This window comes from Topomyia yanbarensis, chromosome 1 (genome assembly GCF_030247195.1).
Source record: "Topomyia yanbarensis strain Yona2022 chromosome 1, ASM3024719v1, whole genome shotgun sequence".
Classification (NCBI taxonomy): Eukaryota; Metazoa; Arthropoda; class Insecta; order Diptera; family Culicidae; genus Topomyia; species Topomyia yanbarensis.
This window is the reverse complement of record NC_080670.1, coordinates 1,193,031-1,218,030: the sequence shown is the minus strand read 5'-3', so window position 1 is coordinate 1,218,030 and position 25,000 is coordinate 1,193,031. Positions and strand designations below refer to the sequence as shown.

The 25,000-nt window shown below is 39.0% G+C and overlaps 2 protein-coding genes across 2 annotated transcripts; one reads left to right on the top strand and one right to left on the bottom strand.

Annotated features, from left to right (window-relative positions):
- Positions 1-1,616: 1,616 nt before the first annotated feature.
- On the bottom strand, positions 1,617-15,066 carry LOC131676568 (la-related protein 1). The gene is made up of 9 exons (XM_058955687.1): positions 14,000-15,066; positions 8,926-9,838; positions 7,325-7,544; positions 7,180-7,268; positions 6,287-7,113; positions 5,120-6,221; positions 4,188-5,061; positions 3,785-4,133; positions 1,617-2,966 (listed from the first exon to the last, which is right to left on the bottom strand). The coding sequence occupies exons 2-9, from the start codon at positions 9,634-9,636 to the stop codon at positions 2,636-2,638; spliced, it is 4,503 nt and encodes a 1,500-aa protein (XP_058811670.1). The 5' UTR covers positions 9,637-9,838; positions 14,000-15,066; the 3' UTR covers positions 1,617-2,635.
- Positions 15,067-16,242: 1,176 nt separating this feature from the next.
- LOC131676567 (zinc finger FYVE domain-containing protein 26 homolog) lies at positions 16,243-23,128 on the top strand. Its single transcript, XM_058955685.1, has 4 exons — positions 16,243-16,440; positions 16,499-22,336; positions 22,395-22,516; positions 22,580-23,128. Exons 1-4 carry the CDS (start codon positions 16,381-16,383, stop codon positions 23,016-23,018), a joined length of 6,459 nt encoding a protein of 2,152 aa, XP_058811668.1. The 5' UTR covers positions 16,243-16,380; the 3' UTR covers positions 23,019-23,128.
- The last annotated feature ends 1,872 nt before the right edge of the window (positions 23,129-25,000 follow it).

The window sequence follows — 25,000 nt, the reverse complement described above, 5'->3', positions numbered from 1 at the left end:
AAAAATTAGCTCGGCCAATTTATGCTCCCATCTCTTTGTATCTTTTTTATCATTGTTCGGCATTTCTCTTTTTCTCAAACTCTCGTTCCAAAAGTACAAACGCTCGTGTCCTTCGCGATAATACATACCTGGTTATTACAATCATCAACATGTAACTACAATAATCAACACATACTTACGCCCGCAATCTCACCAACCTAAAAACGTCCCGGTAATTAAGTCAATGTCATAGCACTTATAAATTTACAAACATGGATTCAAGCAGGAACCACATTCGTCCGTGTTTGCGCAATTATGAATTGGTCGCGTGCGAAAGTCCATACCCTCGATTCTAGCAGCCTAGACCTTTATCCATATCCAATAGACAGCAAGTTCCATGATGACTTTAGTGGGAACTTACTCATCTTCTAGGATCTGAACTGTACAACCGAAAATTAAGTACATATTCAAGATTCAAGGGCCGCACGACCATTCAAGAATACACGCGAATATGCGAATGGTCACACTTTTATAGAATCGAATTCATGTTCTCGAAATTACATTGACGATAGCACACGCGACAAACAAACGCCCACGCGATCGAGTACGTTAACATACAAACGCTCGTATCCTTCACGATGATACACGCCATCGTGAAGTTCATGCGCCTACACATCTAAACCGTACACTCAATATCACTTTCAGAATCATAGTCGCTAAACATTAAAGCTCGCACATTCCACGTACATACGACTATATTAGGACTCACAATTAAGTACGATTCACAGGATACATCAGGTACGGAACGTCAAAATTAGTTGCATACAGTTACATGGAGGCATTCACACACAACATCAACGGCACGGAACGTTTTGACGAACGGTACGTGTGAACGGGCACAAGGAAAACGCATTTAACTTATCCTTATGTTAACGGAAACTGATGTATCGTCTGAATCGTCCTTCACACTATTATACATACGAAATCACACGCGATAAATACAGGTATTCGTCTGGCAACCGGAGGACTTATTCAAGGCACCACAATCTTATCTGTGAGGTTAAGGATGTAGGAAACCGGCTAGCCGCCACGAACGTTTCCCATTAACAAGATGACGTTACTAGTGTAATATTCTGAAAAAGAATAGGAATATACAGAGAAAAACGTAGATGCAGGATCGTTTGTGTAATCTTAATTTATTGAATTATTTTAATCTTTACTGAATATATAGGTATATTTTATTATTTACATTTTATAAGTTTCCTTGAATTCATTCACAATTTATTACAGTATGACTATAGATTTTTATGTGCCTTTTAAATATTTTTAAACTTTTTTTCGTTTTTTTTTCGAATGAAGTATAATTTTTTTCACAGTTTATCCCTTTTTCTCCTTCCTCGTGTAATCAATTTTACTGTGATATCAGTAGTCAGACGAATTAGTTCTACTTTCGCTTTAATGATATAAACGTAAAATAGTCCCAGAAGAAAAACAAATCATTTAAAATTAGTTAACTTACGGATGAAACAGAGAAGTGTTTGCAAAAAATGAGGTTTTTGTTCTCACATTGCTACGTTGTTTCCATATGTTTTGTTTGATGCAACAAAAAAAAAAAAAGAAAAAGGAAACTCGGTAAGGCTTATAAATAGTTCATTTTTAACCATGTTTTATTCTGTTCTCCTTAATTATTACTATTTTTTTGTAATCAACAAACAACTCTCTGAAACTTAAGGCAATTACAGCGTTAGGAGGAAAATGATCAAAAATCCGTTCGGAAAGCGTGGATCTGTTTCTTCGTTTCTGTTTTAATGCTTTGTCTGTAAAAATGTGGGTTAGTTTTGTATATTTTTCGAGGCAATGTGGGAGACTTTTCTTACACAGAGAAGCTTCGCGCCCCGCGCTGTATTTTGTATGTTTATAGCTATCCTTTTTCCACTATTGTAATCAATTTGTTATAATTTGTTACTTTCCCCGCACTGTTGTCGATTAAAATATAGGCTTGGCTGTGTGTCTATGTAAATGTAATGCATGTTTGTGTGCACAAGAACTAGCTCCTTTTTTTTACTTTTATTAACTTGTAATATGCTATCCACGATAGAATGTACGATTAAAATGAAACTTTTAAGGAAACAGAAAAACATGTTCAAACAAGGAGCAGCAGAGCTAAAGCGAAGCGAATTCAAACTCTTCTTGTCTTCCTGCAATCTGTCTAACCGCGTTATTTTCTTCGAGGTCGGCATACATGTATATAAATTCCAACGAGAGAAGGGCACTGGCAGTAAATATTCCTCTTTTGCAAATGGTAAGTTCGAGTAATTTGATGTGTGTGTGTGCTGTGTCTGTTCTCGTTAGCTACGTTCGAAGCTTGTTCATTATATCGGACCAGAGCAATACACTATTACTGCCGTCAACGTTGCAGTGTAGTGTCCTCACTCAAATATTGCCCGAGAGTAACGAAGGAACAAATATCAATAGTTTCTACACAGTAAAAAAAACTGATCAATTTCAAGTCATCAAAAATATAAGACCGAAAAAATATGCGCAATATGCCGACGATTACATAACGATGTGTACACGAAAGCAACACAAAGTTAGTGATTTACTTTACAGATTTAATTTCTAATCCATCTGTAGCTGAATTTGTTTGAAACGCCACTTACGAAGGTTTCTCACTGGTTGATGCTACAGCACCCGCTGTCGATGATGATGATGCTGCTGAGCTGTCAACTGCTTTTGCACTACTGCTATGTCCTTTCTGCTGTTGTTGCTGCTGCGGTTTAACCGATCCGAATGATTGACCAGCTCGGTTGAACGAAAATCGTTGATCATTCGTCACGCGTACCACTTTGTTGCCGGTTGATCCGCTCCGGGGACGACCACCGGAATGTTTACTTGTACTGTCACCGATGGACCCGGTACGGGTGCGAGAACCTGAAGGACCTGGGCGGTTCGTACCGTCTACCATTCGATTGCCAGCGGAATCACACCTGGAAACAAAAATGAGAAAGCGAAATGTGTCAATGCAACTAGTGTGAAGAATAGATCAATAGCTACTTTGCAAAGCTAGTATAACTTATGAATGAACTTTCACAGTTCAGGACAAGCAGGTAGCAGCATTGTTTTTATATGTATTCAACCATGTGAGTCTTAATTTGGTCACGTTCATAACAGTAAGTTTGCCATCTCTAGTGAAACTGATATATTTACAGACCAAAAACATAAGTCTGCTCTAATATATGGGCAATTCAAATTTCCATGACACTTCGACAAGAAATATGATATGGCTATAAAAGATATATTCTGTTAATTCATACAGTACAAGAATATTTTCAAAAGTACACTTTTTCTTTGTATTAAGCTAAATAAAACAATTAAGTTTAGTATATAAACGAGAAGCTCATTTGTACTCATGCTTTTATATCCTTTTTCAAGAGTTTTTTTTCCGTTACAAAGAGCCTTCCATTAAGGTTGAATTTGGTTCACTTATTTACCTTAATTCCTTGTGCATTAAAATTGTAGTTTAATTGGACGAAAAGTTCAGTTCAAACCCGGCGAGGTGGCAACTCTAACTGACAGTCTAAGGACTGAAATTGAAGTGTCTTGAATTGTAACCACCAGACTACCAAGAAAAAATTTCTGCTAGGTAATTCTAAATTTCTCTTTTCAAAGAGCTACGAAGAGTTGATTTCTTGACTACATTTCAAACGAGTGACCACGACGACACTGATCATTTTACTGCGTCGAAACGCAACCAGCAAAAATCGAAAACTTTTACAAACATCCCACACTACAAACCCACACGTACCTCTTTCGATAATACTGCGACTGATTGTAGCCGCCAGAATATCCTGCTCCTGTTCCTGATGTTCCAGCACCGCCCCCCGCGTGATGGGCCCGTTTGATATTGCTCGGTCCAGCAACGACGGCGACGCCTTCACTTTCCGACACACTCCGAGGTCTTCGCTTCGATGGCGAAGATTTCAGATTGCCCACTCCTTCAAGCATTTCGTTTATCTGCGGCTCCAGCACGCGGAAGTCTTCGATCGATTTGAACTTGTCCAGATATTCTTTCAACAGCGGATCGACGCTCAGTTTAGGCGCATTCTTGTAGTACTTGAGAAAAGCCCAGAACTTTTCCAGACCGTAGAGTTGTCCTAGAAAAGAAATTATTTAGAATGCTCTATCGTAAGCTGTAATCGATTGTTTACCATTTTCGTAGTCTCTAATCGTTTCCTGCTGAAAGTCTTCGTAAAGTTGCGATCGGAATTTTTTCTCCAAACCGTACGAGTAGAACCGGAACAAACATTCCAAACCATACCGGAAGCCTTCCGATGAATCCTCCAGGGCAACCTGACGGAACTCAGCATACATTGTTTTGTTGAAGTTCTCGCGTAAGAAGAATGACCAGAATCGGAAAAGTGTGTTCATCTCCTGTGACTGACCGGGACCCATTCGTTTGCGTTCCTTCAAACAACGACTATGATATTTGTGGTAGACCTGCTGTGTAAATCCGTTTTCTTTAAGCAACGAGTGCGAAGGATGTTGAAATGTCGGCAAACTTTGTGGCAGCGAACCGTAACTGGATGCGGTAGGGGATGTTCCAGTGGAACTACCCATGCTGGTGGTACGGGGTCGATGTTCAACAGCGTCCATAACCCAACCGACATGACTTTCGACCGGTGGATTGTTCAAATGCCTCGTCTTACGCTTTCGCGGAGTGATCGGATCAACAAATTCATCCTTGTTAACAGCAAAGAAACGTGCCTTGTGTCGATGTATGGCACTAGTTGTGCTTGCATTGAGATAGTCGTCCGATTCGATAAATGTCGGTGGCGGTGGAGGTGGTACTTCTTGCGTCACTTTTGGCGGCTTTGGGATGATTTTGTCAAACTCTGCCTGAGAGATCAGGTTAATGGTTCTGTAGTTACTTCCCCCACGCCGGCAATTGATTGTCAGCAAGTCTTCTTCGTAGTTGTGTAGTCCATCATTGATAATCTGTTCGAGGTCTTGGGTGATTTTAGTACGCGTTGTAAAATCACCCGTTCGATCGTACCCATCGTGCTTCGGTGCTCGATTGCCAACCTGAAGGAAAGGACGACATAATTGCGGCACTCAGTTGTATTTCCTACAATAAACTTACCTGCGTTACAATAAGCAATTTATTAATTTCGTGATCCGAAAGTTCGTAGTCGGATTCGTCCTCGTCTTCAGACCAATTGTCCGTGAAATGGTTCACACGACCAACCCCTCGTGGGATGTCTAGTTCTTCGTCAAACTGGAAATCTAACTCCTCCCGTTCTTCGTTTGGATGGGATGGCCGTGTGGCAGCTGTAGCAGCTGTCGATTTAGCCGAGTCCTGTGGAAGAGCACCCACCTTACTAGGCATTGGCTGCTTATCATCTTTTTTTGGAAGTTCTTGTTTGATTGTGTTACCCTCCGTAGTCTGTTGCTGTTGTTTGGCCTGATGAGGCTGGGCAGAGCGTGATCGACGCTTAACTTCCTTCCACAGTTCGGCTTCTTCAGTGACAACGGGTGCTTCCGTGGTGGAAAGCTTATCGGTGTCACTCTCTTTAGAGTTAGATTTCCCTTGCGCGTTTTTTGGAATCTGAGTGTCCTGAGCAATGTTTTCTTTTTCCTCCGATGGTTTACTGAGCTGATCCGGTATTATTCCTGCTGGCTGGACTGGGGTTACATTTCCGACTGATTGCTTACGAAGAGACAACGTCGGAATAAATTCCGGCACGTTAGGATTCAAATTCTCCGGTTCTGATGTCTTTGATAACGTTGGTACCGTTGGAACAGCCGAAGTGGCTAAGGTAGGAACCGTATTGATGGCGGGTTGTTGTGCAACTTGACTACGAATGCTCCGTGCCAATGGCGGAGGTGGAATACTTGAGAGAATCTTGGACGCTATCTGGCCCACATATCGTTTGTCTTCAGTCTGGGGCCCAGACGATACGAAAGCAGGGGCAGATACATTGGAACCATAGTGGTTGCTTCCGACGTCCGCCGGATCTATTGGCCACTTGGTCGGATCGGTTTTGGTACGAACCTTGTAGTCGTCGGTAAGCTCTAGCTCTTCGGACTCCTGAATTGCCGTGATGATGGTGTTCAGGTCTAGCGTGAGGGCTTGTACCCGATGGAACGAAGCAATCAGCGTTACCGGAAGGTAGCCCTCTGGGTCCATTTTGCGTCGAAGGTAAAAGTCTCGTTTCAGATTTTCTTCACTAAAGTAGTATTCACTGGAAAACAAACACAGAGTTGTTAGCATAAATATTAGTTCAATGGCAAAAAGAATCGCTCTTACATCTGTTTCTTGATGCATTCCTTGATACTTAGCTGATCCATTCCAATAAGTGGCGCGCCATTGTAGTAGAAGGTGCTTAGGTAAGGCATCATGAACGCCGCTTGGTCTTTTCCAATAACTTGTCCAAAGCCGTTGAATTCTTTTGAAAAATCGCCACCATTCGCAAATGGTAAACTTTCCCTGTCGCCGTGTCTTGCGCCACCGCGCGTCGAAGATAGTCCTCTTCTGCTAATGCCACCTCGTGAAATTCTTCCTCCACGACCACCTCGATAAGACGGGGGAGGTCCACCCCCTCGTCCAGTTCGTATGCGGCTGGATCGTGGTAGTGAAGATCGTTCCTGGTGCCAACTGCCGCCTTCATCATAATCATCGAACCGACGTCGTCTGGGAGTTCGTTCTCGACGAGCACGTTGCTTCGGTATATCGATTGGTAATGGTACCCACTTCGGTCGGGGTCCTTTACCACGACTATTAGCACCATTAGCTGGATCACTGGAATCAGCGCTCTTTGGTCGATTAAAATCTTCCTCGGAGGACGATTGTTTGGCAGGAACTGGTTGCAGGGTCGTGGTCGTTTCTTCTGTGGTTACGTCAGTCGGTACAGAAGGCGAAAGTTTGACTACAGGTGGTCCATCCGTTCGTGGAGTTTGAATAGCAACAGCTTCACTGGGTTTAGCTACGATTGGTTTTTCTGACTCTCCGGGTGCTGATGTTGCGGTCGACGAGGAACTTTCGGCAACCTGAACGGCGGTCTGTTTTCTCGGTTCACTGGCCTTCGGCCGGCTGTCTAGTGTTGGCCAGTCAGAATTACTGGTTAGGTTATTAGACTGAAATGGAAAGACAGGGGTATAATTTACGCGTTCGAGCTCGTTAGAGGGCAAAAAATGTCTTACCTTTTGACTAGGTCGCTTCTTTTCTTTAAGTTGTTGTGAAGTTACTTTCGAACCCTCGACAGTCGATTTCGGGGGAGCACTAGCTCTGGCTGTTGGAAGACAAATGGTCAATGATGAATTGGTACTTTGTGGAGATCGGACTTACGTTGTTGTGATTGGGCTTTTGTTTGCTGCTGTTTGGGTTGTAGGACACGTTTTTCCGACGAGGGCTGCGATAACGGCTTTTGACCGGACACTTCTGATGGAAGTGCATTGGATGATGATGCTACAACTACGGCTGCCGTTGTTGTACTGGGTTCGTTTGAGGATTTCGATGGACGACTGTCACCGGATGGGATGGGCATTGGTTCGACGACGGGAGTTACCTTAAAAGAAAGTAAAGTACATATCATAAATGGGAAATAGTACCCACAAAGTAACGTTTATCACAGTAAAAAAGTTCCTCACAAAATAGTGCAACATGAAAAAGCAAACATCCACATCCATAAATGGGGTTCACAGAAACAAGAGATTCATTGACAGGGCAATCGAAGTGTGAATAACCCAAATTTACGCAAATTTACTCGCATCTTCTGCGATCAAAGTTTAGTTTAATCGTTCGGGGAGCATTTAGCAATGATCTGGTGCGATAGTAGCGACAGACTATTTGATTCTGAAAAAGAACAAAGTAAATGACGTCAAGCTTCGCGATGTGGCAAAGATGCTCTGATTTTTTTATTCACAAAAATAAACGACAAGAATCACATCTAGACGATTTTGTGTCAATTTTTCAAATATATCTAGTCTAGAATGCGATTTAAATGTGTAGCTACCTTTCGTCACATTCGGATGTATCAACGGACAAATCTACAGAGAAGAATGTCCACAGACTTGCCTCTAATTGTAATTTCACCTTCGAACGAAAAAAATTACCAACATGGTATGATTTACCTTCATCTTCATTTTCTGCACCCGACTATCCGACCGAAGACCAGTGGATTTAAGTTTCGCCAACTCACAATCGTGAAGTACGCCTCGCGTAGAAGTAACTTTTCTTCCCAACAGTTTGGATAGGATTAACTGATCCAGCAAAGATCCATCTGGCTCTAGGATGAACGATACCGGAATTCACGAAATTTTCAATCTCAGCACTATATTGTACTATAGTATAGCAAATTTGTTACTTTGGAGAACTGGAACAAATTCGCGTTATTGGTCCCAGTTGGAAGCAAGCTAATCAGTTGAAATGACATTGATAAATATCTGCAAGTGTTTGTTCAACTGTTCCAACGAAGCAGGAAAATAATACCTCAGCAACACATCATACTGACGTTACTAAATAACGTCAGTTTGCAATGCCGCAAGTAATAAAAAAATTGCCAACGTAAACACGAAATGGATTTCTATTCTAAAATCCACTAATTCCAGAATTTTGAAGATGAATAAATCCAATAGGTTACAAATTAAACGAGATTATCGAAACCGAGTCGCGAAACCACGTGCTTTGGTGTGCTATTTTCTGCAACGTTTCATTACTTCCATATCATCAGTTTGCTCTTTCCTCTCCGTCACTGTCACACATGTATTCGCCAGCAGTAAACCGGCCATATGTGTTTACACTCCAAAAACAGGTAAAGCAACAACAAAAATATAAAAATTATGAATCAACCAACACATGCTACCAGGCTGGTTTAAAACCGCACATACACTATCGAACGTGATTCGCAGCCCTAGCCTCACTAAGAATAAGAGAAAAAAAAAACTTACCTTCCAGGCATTGACTTTTGGCAACGGTGCTTCGACAAACTTTTTCGGTACTTCCTTGTCCGAACCATCTTCACTGCTGACTTTGGTAGAAGTACTCGTATCACCCAGATAATCCTTCTCGGGAAGCTTTTCCTCTTTATCCACCTCGCCCCGTCCGCGGATACGTTTTCGTTCGCCAGATTTTCTTTTCCCTTCCTTCTTGGGAGGACCACCGCTACTACCTTCGATAGTATCCTTCGCTATAACACCAGCTTTACCACCCGATCGTCGAGACGTTTTTGACAATATTGGTTTATCACCACCTTGATGTTGTTGCTGGTCTCCCGATTTTGAAGCAGCAGCTGCTGCAGCTACTTTCTGTCTGTAGCGACGATCGCGTTTATTGTGGGAAACTACCGGGACAAAACTAGCATCATCTTCCAGATCATCTCCACCGGCTGCTCCAGTTGTTGCTATAATATTTCCTCCGCTATCTTTGCTAGGACCATCGGAAGCTTTGGATGAACCACTTGCTCCACCTGGCGTTATACCTGTGGTAGGTTTCTCTCTACGAATGTTTTCCTTGTTATTGTCATTTTGCTGCTCTTTCTGGTTCTGTTCTTTTATATTTAGGAGGACATTTGCGTAAGATGAGCCTGAACTGGGAGCGGAGCTAGTAGTGTTATTGTTATTATTGGCTGCACCACTCTCCTCTGAAACGTGCGTTGCCATTTTGGAGTCGAATAGCCGTTGCCGGTATCCTTTCCACGACAGTGTCCGTTCAACTAAGCAGGTCGTTCTACTTAGCAATGCAATACTTCAAAGCCTAGCTGGCAAGAATCGTCCTCAGGTTGGAGTAAACCGTCCGTCCGGTCGTTCCTTACCCGATATATTTCCTCACTGGTGATTTAAATGTGCAGGCGTAGAATACACTCTGGAAGAAAGATGAAATGGAAATGGTTCATTAAAATAGGAAGTATTTTAGGTTGAAATTTTGAAAAAGTTTCCCGTAATTTTCTGAAATACAATTTCACCGTTTACTTTTTTCGACGATTTAATTTCTGAACAGTAATGGTTTCATGAACTAGACATCATGCCCAACGAATCGACAGGTAGCAGGTTCAACATGTCCCCCTATCAAAGCAAATTGATCAGTTCACTTGTGAATAGAACATGTCAACAAACCAGCAAATGATAATGGACCATACCAACCACAGACCCAGCACCATCTATTGGGAATTTTATAATTCAATAAACCATGTGTTCCTGTCCCTAACATTTTATAGGTCACGTTTAATAAGAATATCACTAATTAACTGTAATAAAAAAATAATAGCAACCATCATCCTTCTCGGACCAAATAAAGTGTATTTTTTCTGCATATTTACGATATTTGTCCCTAGCTGTCATAGTCATCTGTAAGTTTTGTACCACTAGGGGGATCCTGGTCATACACTCACTGTTTTACAGGGTCCGACAATTGAAGTTCTCCATAAAAATATCCACAAAAATAAAGAATTTTTTTCTCAAGTCAAATCAACTTGAGATAGTCCAAATTAAGACAATTTAATGACCACATTTATTGAAACCATTGAGTACAATGACTTGCTTAAATGTTTACACTAAAATTTAGAAAAAAATGATTTTTTTTGTTGGCTTAAAATGTGGCTCTTGAAAATGATATATCAAAATATCGAAAGCGACATGTATGTATATGATTTATGGACTCCCAAACGACTTAACAGATTGCCGTAAAAATTTATACTTTGTAGACATTTGTTATTGTGCGTGTTTGTGTGCTATTGGTTGGGGATTATCTGCCCGCCAGATGGCGTTTTGGAACAAATTGTTTATTTAGCTAGATCAAAATTTCAATGCTACCGCAACGACTCCTACTGAAACCTGAGCGCACCGAAAAATTTAAGTGCATTTTTGCTTGAAACCAAAAATATTTTTTTAAATGTGATTTTATCACAAGATGGCGACTGTGCAACATTTTACCATAAGAAAATTTTCATGGAAAGGGTTAACGGCTGGATATTTGTTTTCAATCTAGAGCTTGAAACTAAAGTTTTTTCGATTCTTTAGAATGAAAGCAAAAGATTTTTTGTTTGGCTTGATAAAAACGTCGAAGATGACAGTAAAATCGACACATTATGGTTTCTTGTTTTAGTGTTTCAGATTCTCCTCGTTAGTAACTAGTACCATCTGGGTGTCTAATTAGACGATATATCTAAACTAGTACCCAAAATTAGCACTAGTTAGCCACTAAAATCCAAAAAGTCACAGGTCTTGCTTGAACACTAAACTGGCTTATATCGAGTGATGTCTCGATAGTAAGCATAGAGTTTCTGTTTGCCGACGAGGAATATTAACCAAAACTGTCTTTTGGTATAAGAACCAAACGCCTGGAATTATACAAAATTCCCAAATGGGAAAAAATTTGGAATGAACCAATCTTTTTTGTGCACAAAGACACAAGACCTTACATAATTTTTTTTTTATTTTAGTGTTTCGGATTCTCCTAGTCAGTAACTAGTCACCCGTATGGTGACATCACTCGGTATAAGCCAGTTGTTTAGTGTTCACTCAAGACGTAAATTTTAGTGTTCAAATAGTTTAATTTTGGGTACTACTTTAGATACATCGTTTAACTAGACACCCAGATGGTGCTAGTGACTGACGAGGAGAATCTGAAACACTAAATCAAAAAAACATACTTTATGTCTCGTGTCCTTATGCACAAAAAATGTGCCTTGTTCCAAAATTTTTCCCATTTGTGAATTTTGCATAGACACAATATTGTTAATTACAAAAAATATTATAGGTATATTTGGAGAAATCAAATTTCATTGCCATGCGAAAATTTTAAAACAATCAAACATCAATTGCGAGAAAAAAAAAACGATTTCAGTACGCTCTTTTCGGCAATTTGAACACTTTTATCACCTTACAGTTTTTCCTTTTTTTCAAGATATTAAAGTGAATTTTAGACCGCCAAAAGATGTTTCTTTTTCAAAAACTCTACGGTAGTGTAATCCCTTAATAAGTGGTTTGCGCCCACTTTTATTACATTTCAGCATTTTCCTATTAAAAAGTTGCAATTTCGCAAAAATCGAATCCATAAAGAAAATCCTACGTAGGTCACTCTATCATTCTAGGGAATCAAAAAACCCCTTTGCTTTTATTGTCCCTAGGTCACCAATTTGGTTGGATTTCTAGCCATGGACCCTTTCCAAAAAAAAATGGGAATGGTGGAAAAATGCTGCACAGGCGCCATCTTGTGGTCAAATTATTTGAAGATATTATAAATCTCATTCCATAGGATTTCGATTCATCTCTTCATTGCCTCCAAAACATTTTCTCGAAAAATGCTTATTTTTCGTGCTATACAGTAACCCCTTTAGCCAACCTAAGAAGATTGCCCGTCGATCATCTTCTGAAATTTGAATCCATTCTGTCACAAGAACTTTTAGAACTTCTACGTTTTCATGTCTCACCCAATATTTACTTTACAAAACAATCCATCAGGTGAAGACCTGTTGAATTTACCGGCCACTCCATGCTGGAAATCTATCTTGCGTTATATAATGCAAAATTGTAAGGCTGCGCTCAGTCCTTTCCTTCAATAATTGTGATAGGTTATTTGCATTTAATGTTAAAAGATCCTGAGCTGTGTTGCAGAAGACAAAGAGTTAAGTAGCCGGGAAACTCTAAGCTTGTTCATTAACCCTACTCCACGCTTTTCTAAACATTCTTACTTCAAATCCTTGCTCTTCCTTGAGTACTATGGCTCTCAATATTAGAGAAACATTTCACCTTCCAGTCTCTTGCTAATTGAATGTCGTTACAATATAAAAAAGGAAAAATATTGACTCACTCTAAGTCGTTAATAAAAAAAATTAAAAATAGAATTGGAAGATTTTTTATGTGGGTATTGCATCCGTTCTTCCATGAATCGGACAGAAGGGAAATATAAGGGAACAAAGAAACATTTGAGCTAGTTATACTTCAAACATCTCGCATCTTGGTTATTATACTGCTCTTCAAATCGCTAGTAAATTACGCGAAATATTGGACGAAACGAAAAAAAAAATTAACATTTATTGATTGTCCAGCAAGTTTCTGTAAAAAGGCACCGATGTTTTACGGCCAATTTCACTGACTATCGACAAAAAGACAATCATGATTATAAAGCAAGGATATTGAAATAATCTTATTAATCGCTTGAAGAATATGCACCGCGTATAACTTATGTACATCAGATCATATATGGTGGGCTGAGCACATAAAAAATATCTTTTGGATTTTGTCAGTACAATACCCTACTTAAAATATATTTTAACATTTTTTTTAAATAAAATATCCCACGCACAACCATAATTTTCACTGTAACATTAGTCATCTCATAATAATTTACAGTGAAGTCTACAATACCACAATAATCTTTAATGTTTCTAGGGCACTTGTAAAATTAACGTTAACAGTAAAAAGGGGGTGGTTATTAATCTTACGAATAAAAACAAAAATAAAAATCAAATAACGCAACATCGTGTTAAATTGATCATGTTTCCCTAATTATATCCATTTAAAATTGTATTTTGAAAAACTTGTGAATATGTTGATATCTTTTGAAAATTAATCGAAATACTCTTGTGCCCATTTTTCGAGTATAGTCATATTCACAAAAAGTGATCAAGAAACAGAAAGTTTCCTTTTTCTTTTCCTAACATTAACATAGTTTTAGTGTAAGCTAATTTGAAAATTTTATTCGCTCCTGATGTTATTATCTCTAACCAAAACTACCTTTCCTTGACCTGATGTACAGTGTAAACTAACAGATTTTCGTATGCAATAAAACTACAAATTACAAAATTACAAATATAAATAATTATGTTATTTTGCTTGTATAAATAATTAAGAATAAGCACACGATTAATTATGATCTATTGTTACTATTTGTTTGAAATATTAAGTATTAATATTGTATTAAGCGAACTTTGTTTTTATTATGTGCTCATTCGAAATGTTTCCGTCGATTTTATTAAAAAAAACTACAAAATAACAGTTACTGTTTATTTTGCGGAACACTCACCTTGAAGCCTGCTGTGCAGCAAATAAAAACAAAACGAAAAGAAGCTGAAAGAGCAGAAACTCGTCTCTCGTTCTCTTCTACACTGCCAAAACTGTCAAAACCGGCGCAGGCAGGAAAGTGAACAATGAAGCGTTCCGGCAAACTACACAACGAAGACGAAGAGCTGTTGCGTACTCTCTTGCACTAATGCAGGGCGACTACTTTATCGACCTTTTCGCTCCATGTTAGCCAGTACTGTGGCTTGCTATCTCACTCGCTCTTTTGGCTTATTGCTCAGAAGAGGAGCACCTGGCAGCCGTTCCGGAATTGGCCATCATTAGGCTCTCTATTAAGAAAATGACCGGTCGGATTTGAAACAGAAAAAACCTCACTTGGAGTAATACGGTAAAAGGGTATTTTTACTTTTCGTAGCACTCAGTTGTTTTTCTGTTTCACTATGACAAGAATCCTGATGACATAATCTTGTTCTTTATGTTGGATGATTTCTAAACAGGCTAATGTACGGACAAAATGAAACAGAATCCGACTGGTAGTAGCAATCCTTCAAAATATCGAAAACTAGACTTTCACTTTAGCCACACACTTTTTACCAATAGCGCTGATTTTCGCAAATGATGAAAACTGCACTTCCATAGAACAGGAAAAGCCTTCCGTTTTCTCTTCCCTTGCGGATGGTTCTTCCGAAGGAAGTTCTTGTTATTTCTGTCCGTTTATTCTTCCTGCCCACAGTCACTCTCGACTATGCTGTTAGAGCAGTGTCGATGAATTGCGAAAAGAGCTAACGAAAAGAACAAGAAAACACTGCTTTCTGTTCTGCCAGACGATTCGAACGACCAAATCGAACCTGTACAGGGATACAAAACTTAAATCGTTCCTGGCGTAAACGCACTTGACCGATTCTTGAGCACTTTATCACACCGCGATTCCCGCACTAGTCCAGCATCGAACGAGCTAAAGTTCTACGCAGTACGAAAACTAATTTTCACGAATCGAGCAAAATAAATATTTTGTTGCTCTAAAACCACGTTTTGTTGCCCGAGAGCCGAAATGTTAAAGACAGAACACGGGTAAAATGCGCAGGGTGTTAACTCGCCCCTTAACTTTCTGAATGTCAGTTGCGTTTGACAGCTTTGACAGAGCTGCCAGCAACATTCAGAGGATGAATTTATTAGATTTATTATGTTGTCGTCCAATGCTGTAGGCGCCGAATAAAAACTCGTCGAATGAACGGTTTGTAATGGTTTCATTTGGAAACGAGTAATTCAAGCTCTGCGTTATATAGCGAAATGAATATGAAGACGTGCTTTAAAGGCACGAGACTTGACTTTGGATATCACAAGGAAAAAGTCATCATCTTAATGAAGTTACTATTTGCTAGTTGGAAACTGTTTGACTGAATTGATTTCGGACCTCTGCTAGTTGGATCATTATCTGTCTAAAACAGTGTCGAATAACCTCCATATGTGGTAATAAAATCAACGCTTTTGCTTGAAAAGGGCGATACTAGCAGTGACAGTATTCAAAGAAAATCAACAGTGAATATTTTCAGACTTGGTTTTATTTCCTATTTAAAAACTATTGTGTTTTTTACATCCTAGATTGCATGATTCAGTGATCGAAACTCAAAACTTCATATCGAAAACCGACGGTTTTTACTACAATATTATGCAAGGAGTAGAGTAGTAAACGTCGAAATGGCCGAGTAATTAACAGAAGAGAAAGACCTCAAAGAGAATCTCTCATTGTTACTTACGTCCTATTGAAAATTTTCTCTAGAAGTATTTGAAATTATTAAATTAAAATTTGTTTTTGCTATTTATTGTTTTATTTAACCGTGCATGCACGGTTAAATAAAACAACCTGCAGAATAAGTTCTTTTAACTTACTTTTGAGTTGTGTGTCGCTTTCGCACTTACTGGTGTTGTCAAAAACGAAACGAGAGAGTCGATTCAGTCGAGGTCTTCCGTGGAGGAAGGTACTTTTGAGTTGTTTGGGGTATACTCAAAATTAGGTGAATTCAACTTAAATTTAAGTATAAGTATACCTATCAATGAGTTGTAATTTTTGCCGTGGTTAAATGGAAACTACCTTCAACACGGTTTACCTAATTTTAACTTCCTCCACGATACCACGAGATGGAGTCAAAGGAACTCAATTTTAGGTAGTTTTTCGTTTTCGTGCAGGCTGTATGAAATATTTCATTGTTATTTGACGCTAGTTAGTAAATAAAATGCATTGAAAGTTAATCAGTTCAGTATCAATCATATCAATCAGTTCAGAGGCTCAATATAGCTTTTTGAGTTTTAATATTCGTGTAAAAGTTATTGTTCCGATAGCAGATTAAATGTAATTTTGTAAATAACTACAAATAACTGTTTGAAATGGACAGATTTAACGAGTACTGGGAATTACTTTCGGACAAAAGTGTTCCGATTGGGAAGGTAAAATTCTTTGGATTCTTATCTGCTAAAAATGATTAATGAATTGTTTGTTTCTCAGGAGCTGATAACCTACTACAAGACACTGAACGAGAACGAAGATGGAGCTACATTATCCGAGCGAAGCTGCAGTTTCTTGCTTCAAAATTTGATACAAAATCCTTATCCTACATGTCAATTGCTGCGGTTGTTGGCTACTTCAAAGATTCCTTACAAAAATAGTGCAATCAGAGAAATTTGTGATACTGGTATAATGGATTTTTTCGGGAGTTTCACACAGAATAATATTGATAAGTTATACAATTTAATCTCGAATAATTTGCTTTCGACGGATGTTATCAATAAGCTGGTACCAATCGTTCTACTTTTGCTAGAGGAGAAGAAAATCGACAGAGAACTGATTTTATTAGCATTGCTCTCTAGAAAATCTCAGAAAATGCTGAAACATTTTATAAAGCAGATGAAAGTGGCACCCGAGCAACAGTACGTCCTCGGCGTTGTTGAGAATAAAACACACTTTCTAAACAGTGTTTTAGACACTATCGATGTACCTTTTCAGAATGTAGACGTTAGGAAATACATTCATTTTTTTCAGTTGATCAAATATCTCAATACCAAAGGAGGGGTCTCTTCCATTTCTGCTGAGTGGGAGACTCCGCCAAATAATGCTTTAGGAATGTATTCTCTAGAAATGAAACGCACATTGCTTCTCCAGGAGTTTTTAGAAGGATTGGATCATTCTTTACACATTGAAGAATATGCAAAAGAAACATCAGTGATTGCAATGTACTTGAAGAACAAAATAAAAATTGCTCCATCTGGTTATGAGCAATTGCTTGGGATCATCGAAGAAAATGACCGGCTGAATATAAAAATATTAAAGGCATTCTACCTAGACGCTCAATATGTAGAGCCATTGGGAGATGCTAAATGCATGCATATATTGATGCTATGGCAATATGTTATAGAAATGATGAAACTCTCACCTCAGTTGAAGACTTTTGAGAGCGTTCTTGAAAGCAGAGTTTGTAGTATCAAAACTATCCTCAAATCTATTGATAGCTCTGAAATGTTTGTAGACATACTGGAAAATTTGCTTACATTACTCTTTGTGCGATATGAGCATCTCTCGAGGAAACCGCCCGGTCGTATTGGGTTTATATGCTCCGATGTTGTCATGGAATCCATTCTAAATTGTCTGAAGCTGATACTGATGCCAAAAATACACACCGCAAATTATTCCAGTACAGATGACAAAATAAAGCTTCGCTTAAACTACTGCCAAGATATTATAAATGAGTCCCTGTGGAGGTTGACTAAAGTTGTCAATATTTGTGCTCAATCTGAATCGTCATTTCAATTAGTCGATGCAGACTTTAACATTATTATAGTAAAATCTGAACTGATCCAGGAAAATGAAGTTCAAGTATTTCACAGCAGTGAATCCTTGCCAGACAGATGCAACAAATATTCGACCTTCCCAAAAAAGAAACATTCCAAACGCAGATCGCATCAATCCCAGTTATCGTCTAGCGGTTCTACCGGTAATAAAGCCATGCAGTACTCGCTACCACTTCCTGGTAAAATCAGCTCAATAGTTGATCCTTCCATCAGCGCAATCGTCGTTAAACCAAGAAATATTTTTTCCAAAATGCTCGGAACACCGGAAAAGCTCGCCACTCTTTGTTTGGCCAGTCACAATCTCGATACTGCTAGGAATATAATCAAGCAAAATCAACTGGGCAATACTCCGGTAGGATTGGACCTTAGCTATTTGGAGAACTTTAGCCAAGTCCAGCAAAAATTATCCACACTAATTACAAACTACAATCGAATGCAGCAGGAGAAACCACTTGGAGAATGTAGTTCGATGTTGGAGAATATTCGCGTTAAGACTGCAATTGGGTTCGAAGCATCTAAAATCATCAGTACAATTGAAACATTCTCAAACGGCCAAAAAATTCACCAGGGCGAGGAAGAGATAGGTCTGCTGAACAAATTTGTGGCACAATATCCACTTTTAAAGTTTTTTCGAGGTGAATTCGCAAGAAACATTCCTGCAATGGATCTTTTGCTGGGCCTTCGAATGGGTTATGATTTAAATCTGACAATGTACCATCTTATATCTAAGAGCTTGGATAAATCGGATTCAGATGATGTCATGAAAAATACGTATGTGGCATTTCTGAAACGAATGATTGATGATCTACAACAGTTCAAGTGTGCTGCTATCTCTGGACAATACATGACGCTTCATGCGTTGCTGAGTAGCGAGGTATGCTCATTGGATCCTGCTCAGTTGGGGCTTACTCTAGAAGCTCGCCGCAGTTTGAAGACACTGGAATCGTTAGAAGATTTTCAGCAGTATAACAGAAAAGGACACTGGAGCAGTCTTAAAAAAATTCAGATATTTATTGAAGGAATGCAACAACTTGGCAAGCTCCAAAGTAGTTGGAACGATGCTTTGAAGGCCAATGATTTGATCAAGACTAATATAGGCGAAGTAATAACTCAGTTGGCGTTCGAAAAGGCAGTTCCTTTGCAAACTTTAGAAAACTTAGCCGTCGGAACCAATGCGAATTTAGTTCATATTTTATCTCAAAAATACTTTGTTGATATTCGAAAGCATTCTGATAATAATACTTGTAGAAATGCAGAGATATTGGAATACATTGGGAAGAAGAATGAACTGTTAGGAGGTTTCATGGAGGAGTTTACCTCGATTGACCGTAGTGATAATTTTCTGAAACGTCTGAACGAGTTATCCTGTTTTGATGCTATATCGCCATTGTACAAATCACGAATTTCTGCTATTATAGATTACGACCAACCTCAATTAGATGCACTCGGAACAATAAATGTTATCGGAGATTTACAACGCATTCAATTGTATGATGCTTTAGGATGCAGAAAACGACAAGACTACGAAAACATTCAACATCGTCGGCATGAAATTGTAACTCGGCTTTTGCAATTCGATGACCCAGTGCAGGAACTGCCACTAGAAAAAATAATCCGTTGTACAAAAAACGTCGTTCAAAAGGTTGAATACCTATTCAAGATTGCTGAGCGATTACCGAGAGCTCGAGACATCATGAAATTGATCAACAGTATACTTCTCTCGAAAAATGTTTCTAAGATAGATAAAGCAACAAGAGAGCATATGGAGAATTGGCTTTCCCAGTTACAAGTCTATGAAGAAATTGGCACAATTATAGAAATTGAAGACTGGCGTACAGTTAAAAACCTATCGGAAAGTAACAAAGACCTAGTCTTGCACCAGCTCATTCAAAAGAACCAGTATGATTTGTGCTCCCGATGGATTGATATCCACCCATTGAAATGTGACGAGGACAGCACGTTGCTAGATATATTCACACTTGCAGTTATCAAGGCAACTAAAGAAAAAGAAAATTGTTCTGTTCTACTCGTATTGATTGAACAAATGCCTACCGAAAGAGTGGTTCGATTCTACGAGACAATTCTGCTTGGAGTCAAAGATCAAGAAGTCATAAGGCACGCTGTAGAATACCTGGAGAAAAACGGCGATAATCGAAAAATTTATCAAAAATATCGCATCTCGTTGGAAATTTTTAATCATTTGTCGATGGATGAATCTGAAAGACTTTGGCATCTCATAAGTCGACCATTGCTAATCATCGAGCAATATTTAATGAACTCGAAACTAGAGCTGCTCACGGGAGTCATGGTTTCAATTCGGTCGTTGCTTTTGGAAAACATGTGCAAGATTTGTTATGAGCAGCGAGAATACATCCGGGATCTACGGTCGTCCGATCGTCTTAGTGGATCTATCAATTTAGATTCCAGTCACGATGATCAATTTCTTACGAATGAATGTGTCGACTGTTTGCTGCGAATATACGCTGGAAAGGCACTGGACTATCGAGTTTTTGGAGACCACGGAACATCCGGTGAATCCATGCATGATCAGAGTGGGGAGTACAGTAGCATGGATTCGCTTTGTGGTGCATTCATTATGCCAAAAGAAGTGCCGACGAGAGAAGCTTGGATTAGGGATGAAGACGCTTCCCATTGTATGTGCTGCAGAAGAAGTGTTTTTTCTATGTTAAACCGACGCCATCACTGTCGACGCTGTGGAAGAGTGGTTTGCCACTCGTGTTCTAAGAAGAAGTTGGAAATCCCAGAATTCTACGAGAAGGTTCCCGTAAGAGCTTGTGATGACTGTGTGAAACAATCGCAGAATAAACCAAACGTGCAAATTCCAACTCATGGAAAACCTGTCAACATGAACGACTCCGACCAATGGCAGCTGACCGGAAATGTGAGAAATGACAACATAATACGAGACGAATATAGCTACGAATATGCACCATCCACGAATCAGTGCTTGGCCATCTGCAACCTTCACAACCAGAATGAAGAAATCTCTAACTTTCTATTGTATCACTGTGCCAAACTAGAATCTCTTTTACGGCCAATCCTTCCAGGTTTTCCTAATCCGGAGATTGATTACGCTTTAGTAGCTCGAATGTTACTAAATCTAGCACTGGCAGCCAAAGTGCGAGGACTACAATTTACTGAAGCTGATAAGGTGAAAGAACATGCAGAAATTATATTATCAATCGTGAAAAACGACTGTGAATCACTGCTGTTACAAGAGTCGATGACTAGTGCAAATCTACGCAGATTACGAGACGCCCTCGTGAAAGCAGAAAAGTGGAAACTTGCCATCGAACTTTCACTCAAGTGTGGCTTCGCGACCAGTGGAGTCATGGCTGCATGGGGAACGACCTGTTTGCGAGCTGGTTGCTACGAAACTGCCAGGGAGAAATTTTCTCATTGCCTCCAAAAATTATTAACCGACACGGACTATTGTGAAATTTTGGATTGCATCGAATGTCCGGTATCAAATTTAAGCAATTACAAAGGGATTGTTCCAGTTAAACGCCCCGTTAAGAGTCCTCCATTGCTTTTGGAAATTATAAGTATTTTGGAGTCAACTGCCCAGGCACAGCCTCCAGAGGTTATCGCTAGAGCAAGTGTCGTTAAAAATTCGAACTCTTCAGTGTCTTTCAGTATCCATAGGAAAACGAAAGAAAACATTACGCTGCATGAGCCTGCATTGAACGTTCTAAATACCCTTTCCAACTTGAAACACATCACCAAAGGTAACTTTACAGATTTTCTCCCGGAGAAACGAGCTTTGCGAACTCGAGATCCACCAGTAGCTGCTACCAATAAGTCAACTGATTACCTTCACGCCCTGGACTGCATCATGAGTACACGGTTCTTCGAAGAGTCTATGTTCTATTTATTGAGCTACGGTGCCCATCACGACAATATCAGCTTTCTGATCAAGCATCGACAGATTCTCTCTGCGATGAAGTATACTTTGATGCAGCAGGTTGACCCCGAAGTTTTTCTTCAAACCATAATCCTACCCTTTTTGAAAACCGGAAGATTGGAGACCGTAATACAAGTGATGAGCAGCATGGACGAGACGTTGTTGATTTGGAAGAACTACATCATCCATACATGCCGCTATCTTGAAACAAACCGTATGCTCAACTGTTTGTACAACCTTCAACTACTGTTGCGGGATCCTATCCGGGCTAGTATGACCTGTGTGCGATTTTACTCGATGGATGCGAAAAACTTTATCGATCTAGAAGCAAACACATTTCATTTGAAGAATAGTGTAGCACATCTGCAAGCAGAGTTGGAACTTTGCAACTGGGAAGAAATTAGCGTGGAGAGCTTTGGCGATCGAAGTGAAACACACAAAAGTCTCTTAATGAAAATGGAACCTAAAGAACTGAATAACCATATCAATACAATTCTTCGGCAGTTGGAAGTTACCAAGTTTTTGGCAAACTGTGAATCAAAGGAACGGGATGTAATTGGATTAATACCTAAGGTAAGAAAAGACTAAACATGATAAGTAGCAGGACATTCCAATTTGAATATTTTTTCAGTTATTTATCGAGTCATCCAAGATTCCAACACTTTTCGGAACAACGCATGAGAGACTTCAGCTAGCCGTATTGATTCTGATTTGTGGACAAAACATCGAGGAAGGATTTGGTTTATCTTACAGGTAGACGGTTGCAGCAGATCGCACAAAATCTAGTTCAATCAACCAGTTTCCCTATTTTTCTAGAGTGATTCAAGATTTCAACCTAAACAGTCTCCGCGTGTATGGTTTAGCAGCTAAGTACTTCATCAGTCACACCAAAGTAGAGGAAGTTGAGAAACTACTGCAAGCAATTATCAGTAATAGTTCTCCAACTGTGGATACCAGCAGTTTCTGCGACGAATTAGTAAAAGTTTCAGTGGAAACAGCAGTCACTATCCATGGAAACAGCGCACAGATAAAGACTGCCCTAGAAGCTTTAATTAAAAGGATCAGCGATGTAGGATTGAAGATTCATTGCTACATTGTAACGGGACAACTAAAGACTGCATATCTGTTGGCGAATAAAACAGGAAGGATCGGTGATATTCGGAAGATTTCACGACAGGCTGAGGTATTGAACCAAGTCCACGTGAAAAGGTTATGCGAAATGAAGTTAACTTCTGAGGGGGGATCAAGGAAGTAAACTAGGTATACACTCTAATCGATAAACGAAGTTTTCAAAATGTTCATGTTTTTGGATAGATTATATTGATTGTTATTTCATAATAAAGTTTTGTACAGGCAAAACCACGAATAAACTGTTAAAAATCTCAATTATTCTTATTTCTGATTGATATATTCCACTTTTACTGAGCGCTCCACACAGTCGCGAGATTCAAGAGGAATATCATTTGGCATAAACTCATCTGACGTTGGTAATGGCCGCTGAGTAAATTTAGAGAATTAAGCAAAACAACTGTTTGCTTACTGATCTATTTGGGCATAGCTGAAGAAGAATTTAAGTACTAAAAATGTCGATAAAGACGAAAAATTGCACCATGCCTTAATGACCCGTTGTTATCAGGTTACTAGGTATTAAATTTTTTAAGAGCCGAAGTGCTTCGCTTTGTGTACAATTTCAGCCATAGCTGCAAAACCAGTGCACCAGTGCTTAAAGTCGTCGAAAACTTCACAGTTTATATATAGGGTCATACGCATGCTCGTGTTTGAGCGCAACGAAAACCCAAATCGAGTGCCCCAATTGTCGCCATTTTATTTGACCCAATGCGTTGAACAAATATGGTCGACAACGGCTTCAAATGGATAGGATGATAATAGAAATATGGCGAAAATAGGCTCATTTCCCTATCGCAATTACCATAAAAAAATGTAATTTTGACTCTTTATTTAATAGTGCCCAATTTTAACAGTCAAGAAGAATATCTGTTCTCAGAAGCGATGTTTGTTAACTCGAGAATTATATCGCTGAAAATCAGTAAAATAATTTTATTTTGCTGAAATATTACTTTTAAATTTGCTGACCACACGGCTGTGCAAAAGTTAATTAAGTGCATTATAAGCTGCCCGCCTGGGTTCAATTCCCAACCCCAGCACACAAAGGTTTATAGTTTTTTCTAACTCACATGATACATGACAAGGCTAAAATCTCTATAATAGAAGCAAAAAAAATTATTGCTGGAATAAAAAATTACGCTTCGCGAAAAACATTATTGGGGCGCATCCAAATTGTTTGTTCGTAATACGTTTCATTGCCCTTTTTGACAATTAGTTTCTTTACTGACACAGTTAACTTAACTTTTCTTGACAGTTCGCTTGTACTGTTTACATGGACTTAGAAAAAATTGTGGACGACTAGATTTGGTAGCAAATCGTAGAGAATTTTTCTAAGTCCATGTAAACAGTACAAGCGAACTGTCAAAAATGAACATTCAGTTCAAGTGAACTGTCAAAAAAGTGAGGTTACTTGTGTCCTTAAAGAACCTAATTTACATATTACGAAATGGACAATACTGGTCGCCATTATGGCACATAAAAAGCTAGATAAGCCAACTGGTACTTTGAGGGAAAATTCCGGATAATTATTGGGCGAGCATAGTTCACAAGAGTCTATGAATGAACTTTCCTCTTTTGTTTACTATCTACAATTGTCCGGCATTTCATTTCCACAGTTACTGTCAAAATTTGCTTTGAGTTGAATTTCCTGTTGGCCGCTTTTAGTTAAAATTGGTGTATCATAAGTTTGTTGAGATTTATTCGAGCATTGCTTCTCATTGCGTAACTCTACTATAGGTATTGAAAACTCCCCTGTCAAACCATTCGAAATTTGATTCGGCATCCTGAACAGAGATGCCAGGTACTTTTTTCAAATGTCTGCAATAATAATTTTAAAAGTCTGGGAAGAACAAAAATGTCAGGAAAGCTAGTGTAACCAAAAGCCTTAATATTCAAAAATCTGCAAATATCTGCAACAAAACTAAAAAATCTGCAAATATCTGCAACCAAACTAGAAAATCTGCAAATATCTGCGTCATCGAAAAAATCTGCAGCCTAAATTAAAATCTGCGAATTTGCAGACTTGTCTGCAAATCTGGCATCTCTGATCCTGAATGGAGTCAGTATGGATTCCAAATCAAATGCAACAAGATTCTGAAACCGATTGAGTCG

Coding starts and splice junctions, on each gene's coding strand:
- LOC131676567 (XM_058955685.1), top strand. CDS start 16,381: ATGGACAGATTTAACGAGTACTGGGAATTACTTTCGGACAAAAGTGTT. Junction 16,441..16,498: donor AAAGTGTTCCGATTGGGAAG/GTAAAATTCTTT, acceptor TTTGTTTCTCAG/GAGCTGATAACCTACTACAA. Junction 22,337..22,394: donor TAATTGGATTAATACCTAAG/GTAAGAAAAGAC, acceptor ATATTTTTTCAG/TTATTTATCGAGTCATCCAA.
- LOC131676568 (XM_058955687.1), bottom strand. CDS start 9,636: ATGGCAACGCACGTTTCAGAGGAGAGTGGTGCAGCCAATAATAACAAT. Junction 6,222..6,286: donor GAATGCATCAAGAAACAGAT/GTAAGAGCGATT, acceptor TTTGTTTTCCAG/TGAATACTACTTTAGTGAAG. Junction 4,134..4,187: donor GATTAGAGACTACGAAAATG/GTAAACAATCGA, acceptor TTTCTTTTCTAG/GACAACTCTACGGTCTGGAA.